General features: G+C 46.8%; 1 protein-coding gene across 1 annotated transcript in view; it reads left to right on the top strand.

Moving 5' to 3' along the window:
* The window catches only part of EXOC3 (exocyst complex component 3), a 36,741-nt gene that overhangs the window by 5,799 nt on the left and 24,905 nt on the right, over positions 1 to 6,037 (top strand). Inside the window, exon 2 of the mRNA XM_012660136.1 lies at positions 937 to 1,156. Coding sequence (XP_012515590.1) covers positions 937 to 1,156 — 220 coding nt within the window. The remainder of the gene's footprint in view (positions 1 to 936; positions 1,157 to 6,037) is intronic.

Genomic DNA, 6,037 nt, shown 5'->3' with positions numbered 1-6,037 from the left:
GGGAAAGTTCATGGTCGCTGACGGGTGACACGTTCACCTCTCCACTTGAGAGCAGTAGCAGCAGGCAGGTGGCAGCAGCCTTGATGGGCGGCACGGGGCTCGTTCAGTTGTGCCGGCGGCGCGTCCAAAGGTGCGTTTGTACTGCTTCGAGACAGCAGGTTCTTGTTAATTAAACAGTTTGGACCTGCTACATTTTTAGCCTGAATTTTTGGCTAACAGTGATCAGTGATGACTAACAGTGATTGGTAGTGATATGAACCTTGGGTGGTCTGTTATGATGATAGTTAACTATTTCTAAACGCACCTGGACCCTGGTGGAAGGTGTTCCTGGGATCTTCTCCTCGCTGTCCTGTGCACCTGCTGCCGCCCTTCATGCCTCTCGCCTCTGACCATGCAGCTCGCCGGGTGGCGTCTGGCCGGCCCAGAGGTCCCACCTCTGCAGCGGGGCCAGCTGCCCCTGAGCTGGGTCTGGTTCTGGCTGAACAGCTGCGACCTGACCCCTCAAACTGAGCAGAAAGTCGTGAGGGTTTTCTCTACCTAGATAAGGCCCCCTTGCAAACTGAGGGCTGCCCAAGGAGAGCGTGGGTGGCGTCCTAAAGACACTATGTCAGGGTGGCCGTGGGCCCAAGGCACGCCTGCGGTGACGTCCACTGCCTCTAGGTGCGAGGCTAGACAAGGAGTGTTGTGAAGTTTCCTCAGCAAAGCGTTAAAATGCATCATGGTTCTGTTCCCAGGCAGCAATGAGGAAAAAAAGGAAAAGTTCTCTTATGAATCAATCAAATCCTTGTTAATTTTATTAATTTTATTTTCTTTTTCCTGAGTGTTTGCTCCTTCCTGCTACTCTGTGGCTCTTTTCTGACTTGGCCTCCTGGGGAAGATTTGTTCTTCAGGAAGCAGAGCAGCGGTGGCTCTGCTCACCTCTGTGTGTCCCCTCAGGCCGCAATCCAGTCACAGCTGGACGGCGTGCGCACGGGCCTCAGCCAGCTCCACAGCGCCCTGAAGGACGTCGGAGACATCCAGCGCTCGCTGGCCGACGTCAGCAAGGACTGGCGGCGGAGCATCAACACCATCGAGAGCCTGCGGGACGTGAAGGACGCCGTGGTGCAGCACAGCCAGCTGGCCGCGGCCGTGGAGAACCTCAAGAACATCTTCTCAGGTAACGGCAGGCGGTGGCGCGGCAGCTGGGAAACCCGCACTCATGGCCTCACGGCGCACATGCTCGAGGCTCACATCGGTTTTCCTTGATCCACTAGAGCCTGTGGGCAGGAGAGAGGCAGTTTCCACATCTGTGGCCCTCTCGGCCTGGACGGTGGGTCTGAGTTCTGCCTGCGCAGTGTCTTTTTTGACCTGGGTGGCAGTGATGAGTTAGCAGGTAAGGCACACTCGTAGAATCTTGCAGTTCTGAGCCCTGGGGGAGCTCCCTCCCTGCGCGGCGTGTGGCCGTGAGGCTGCGCGTACAGAGTGAGGAGCTGGGGTCTGCGGGAGAAGCAGCCCTGTGCACGGGGCAGGTGGCATGGTGCTCACACTCATTGTCCGCCTCCCACAGCCCGTCCCTCCGCTTGGTCCCCTCTCTCCAGCAGGGTCACCTCCATCCTCCAAGCTCCCAACAAGAAGCCTTGGCATGGTCTGACGCCTTCCTTGTCTTTGTCCTGGTCTGGTCTCTTGACAGGTTCCTTCCATCCTGCTAATGTTTCCATTATGCTCCTCTGTCCCCAGCATGTCATGTTGGCAGTGACCACGTGCCCCTGGGCCCTTGCACTCACCCTATTCTGGCCATGGCTGAATTGTCTGTAACGCTGGAGCCCAGCCCTGCTTGGCTCTTGAGGCCACGTGTGATTCGGGGCAGGTGGCCTTGCTTCCACGCAGTGTGCCTCGGTGACCTGTGTCCTGGGCAGCCCACACTCTCCGGGACCCCTCGCGCGCATGCTTTCACCCACCGTGTTGTTGAGCACCTTGCGCCGTTGCTCTGTGCGTACCTGTCTTCCACGGGCGTGACACACAGGACCACGTGTGGGGCCCCCACAGGCGGCGCAGTACTGCCGACTCCATGGGGTGCTCAGGAAGTAGCTCCTCCTGGTGACCGCTGACTGCCTGGAGTCAGAGCTAAGTTGCCACACCTGGGTCCCGTGCGGCACTCAGCTGGCGTCTCTCTCCTGTGGACTCGTCAAGGTTCCTTTCAGTCCCGTGAAACTAAGCCTGATGGCCAGGATGTACGTGACTGGAGTGAGCATATTTTCCATAGCAGTTGAAAGTGGTTTTCTTCCCTCGATGGACAGATGAGTCTGTGTTATGTCCATGGTTTTTGCTAGGGGTAGATTTTCCCTGGGGAGATGTGGTTGTTCGGGTCCCTTCAGACTTTTCTTGTCACCTGTAATTCAGTAAGGACACAGCTCCCTCGTTACTGTGATAAAATACACGTCACAAAAATGCCATCCTAATGATTTTTAAGTGTACAGTGTGGTGGTGTTAAGTACATTCATATTGTTGGGCAACCATCACCACCCTCCATCTCGACAACCCTTTTCATTGTGCAGAAATGAAAATCCGTGTCCGTCATGGTAACTCCCCAGTCCCTCGCCCTCTCCCCTGGCAGCTCCCATCCACCTTCTGTCTCTGTGAATCTGACTATTCTGGTACCGCATATGAATCAGACAGCATTTGTGCTTCTGTGACTGTTCATTTCACTGAGTGTGATGTCCTCAAGGTTCATTCATGTTGTAGCATGTTTCCAAACGTCCTTCTTTTTTGTGTTTTGAGACAAGATCTCTCTTGCCCAGGCTGGAGTGCAGTGGCATGATTTTTTGTAGAGACAGGATCTCACTGTGTTGCCCAGCTGGTCTCAAACTCCTGGCCTCAAGCAATCCTCCCACCTCGGCCCCCCAAAGTGCTGGGATTACAGGCATGAGCCATGGCATCTGCCTTTTAAAATTTTTAAAACAAGATCTTTTTAAAATTACAATGTGCTTCCTTTTTGAGGCTGAATAACATTCCATCGTGTGACTATGCCATGTTTTGCTCATCCATTCGTCTGTTGGTGGACACCTGAGTTGCTTCCACGTTCAGCTGTTCTGAGTAACGCTGCAGTGAGCGTGGGTGCGCAGGTATCTCGCTCTCAGTTCTTTGGGGCGTATCCCTGATGTGGAATTGTCGGATCATGTGGGAATTCTGTTTAAGTTTCTGAGCAACTGCAAAATTGTTTTCCACAGAGGCTGCACCATTTTACATGTCCACCGATGGCGTGCAGAGTTTTCCGTTTGTTCATACCCTCACCACCACTTTTTTGGCGGTTGTTCTTCTGATGGCGGCCGTCCTAAATGCTGGGAGGGGACACCGCCTTGTGGTTGATGTGTCGACTGACTACGTATTTTCTCTGGAGAAATGGCTGTGCAAGTTCTTTGCTTGTTTTTGAATTAGATTTTTTTTTTTTATTGTTGAGTTCTAGATGTTGTCTGTATATTCTGGATGTTAATCCTTTATCAGATGTGTGATTTGGAACTATTTCCCATTCTGTGGGTTGCCCTTTTACTCTGTCGATAGTGTCTTTTGATGCACAAAGTTTTTAGTTTTCATGAAGTGCAGTAACATCTGTCTTTTCTTCTGGTGCCTTTGCCTTCAGCATCCTATCCGAGAAATCATTGCCAAGGCCAGCGTCTTGAAGCTTTTGCCCTGTGTTTTCTTTCAATGGTTTTTTAGTTTTAACTCTCCCATGTAGGTCTTTGATCCATTTTGAGTTAATGTTTGTATGTAGCGTTTAGCTAAGCGTCCAGCTTCATTCTTTTGTGTGGACATCCAGTTTTCCCAGCACCGTTTGTTGAAAAGATGGTCCCTTTCCCATTGAATGGTCTAGGCACCCTTATCAAAAATCATTTGATCATGTACTTGAGGGTTTATTTCTGGGGTCTTTATTCTGTTCCTTTGATCCGTATGTCTTATATCAGTACCACACTGTTTTGATTACTGTAGCTTTGTGGTGAGTTAAATCAGAAAGTGTGAATCTCCAATTTTGTTTCTTTTTTTTTTTTTTTCTAGACAATTATTTGGCCATTTGGAATCCCTTGAGATTCCATAGGAATTTTAGGATGGATTTTTTCTATTTCTGCAAAAAATGATGTTGGGATTTTGTCAGGGATTGCATTGAATCTGTAGATAGCTTTGGGTAGTATTGACATCTTAACAGTATTAAGTGCTCTCATCCACAAACATGAAATGTCTTTCATTTTTCTCTTTAATTTCTTCCAGCAATGTTGTGTAGTTTTCATTGTTTAAGTCTTTTACCTCTTTATTTAAGCTGATTGCCAAGTATTTTATTGTTTTTGGTACTATGCAAATGGAACTGTTTTTCTTAAACTTTACTTGTTAGTATGTAGAAATGGAGTTGGTTTTTGTGTATTGATTGTGTGTCCTGCTGCTTTGCTAAGTTTGTTTATTCTAACAGTTTTGGTGGGGGAAGTTTCTCCTTGTGAGATCGTATCATCTGTGAACAGAGATAATTTTACCTCTTTCTTTCCCACTTAAATGTCTGTCTTTCTTTTTCTTGCCTATATTGCTCCAGTCCTATGTTGACTAGAACTGCCTTCTACTTGCTTTAGAGGAAAGCTTTCGGTCTTTTACCACTGAGTGTGACGCTTGCTGTGGGTTTCTCATGTATGGCTTTCGTTATTTTGAGATAGTTTTTCTATTCCTAGTTTGTTGAGTGTTTTTATCTGTCACGGAAGGGTGTTGGATTTTGTCAAGGCCTTTTTCTCTACCACTTGAGATTATGGTATGGCTTTTGTCCTTCCTTTGGTTAACGTGCTGTGTTACATTGATCGATTTTCATTTGCTGACCAAATCCCACTTGGTGATGACACGTGAAACTTTTCATATGCTGCCAAGTTCAGTTTGCCGGTGTTTTGTTGGCGACTGTCCCGTCGGTGTTCATCAGGGACACTGGTCTGTAGCTTTCTTTTCTGTGGTGTCTTTGGCTTTGGCAGTGGGATAACGCTGACCTCATAGCGTGAGTGAGGATATGTTCCTTCCTCTTCATGTTTTGGAAAAGCTTTAGATGGGTTGGCGTTCGTTCGTTTCTGAATGTGTGTGAATTCGTTAGTGAAGCTGTCGGTTCCCGGGTTTTTCGTGTTGGGGGAGTTTGGATGCTGACTCAGTCTCCACACCACAGGTCTGTTCAGATTTTCTATTTCTTTGTGGCTCAGTCCTGGATAGGTTTTTTTTCCTAGGAATTTGTTCCATTTCATATAGGTTATCTAATTTGTTAATACGCAATTTTCATAGTGCTGTCCTGTAATCCTTTTTATTTCCGTAGAATAGGTAGTAATGTCCTCCACTTGCATTTCTGATTTTGTTTGAATCTTCTTTCTCTTAGTCCATCTAAGGTAAAGGTTTGTCAGTTTTGTTGATCTTTTCAAAGAACCGACTTTTCTGTTTATTTTGATTTTCTCTATGATTTTTGTATTCTCTGTTTTGCTTATCTCTGCTCTAATCTTTATTATTTTCTTTCCTCCAGCTTTGGGTACATTCGTTCTTTTTTAAATCTCCTTACATTGGTAGGTCGTTGGTTTGAGGTCTTTCTCTTTTTAACGGAAGCGTTTTAGCTACATGTTTACCCTGCAGTTTGCTCTCACTGCATCCCATACGTTTTAGTGTATTGTGTTTTCATTTTCATTTTTCTCTAAGTTTTTAAAAATTTCCCTTATGATTTCTTCCTTGCCCCCTTGATTGTTAAGAGTGTGTCGTTTAATTTCCACATTTGTGAATTTTCCAGTTTTCCTTCTGATACTGATTTCTAACTTCATCTGTTGTATTTGGAGAAGATACTTTGTGTGACATCTAGCTTTCAGAAATCTACTGAGATTTAATTTGTGGCATGATCTATCGTTTGTCCTGGAGAATGTCGTGTACACTTGAGGATAATGTGTGTTGTTGGGTGTTGTTCTTTACATGTCTGTCAGACCTAGTTGGTTAATTGTTAAGTCCTCTATTTCCTTACTTACCTTCTGTGTGCTTGTTCTATCCCTTATTGGGAGGAAGATATTGAAGT

Source organism: Propithecus coquereli, unplaced genomic scaffold (genome assembly GCF_000956105.1).
Source record: "Propithecus coquereli isolate 6110/MARCELLA unplaced genomic scaffold, Pcoq_1.0 Scaffold658, whole genome shotgun sequence".
Taxonomy (NCBI): domain Eukaryota; kingdom Metazoa; phylum Chordata; class Mammalia; order Primates; family Indriidae; genus Propithecus; species Propithecus coquereli.
This window is presented reverse-complemented; position numbering and strand designations above follow the sequence as displayed.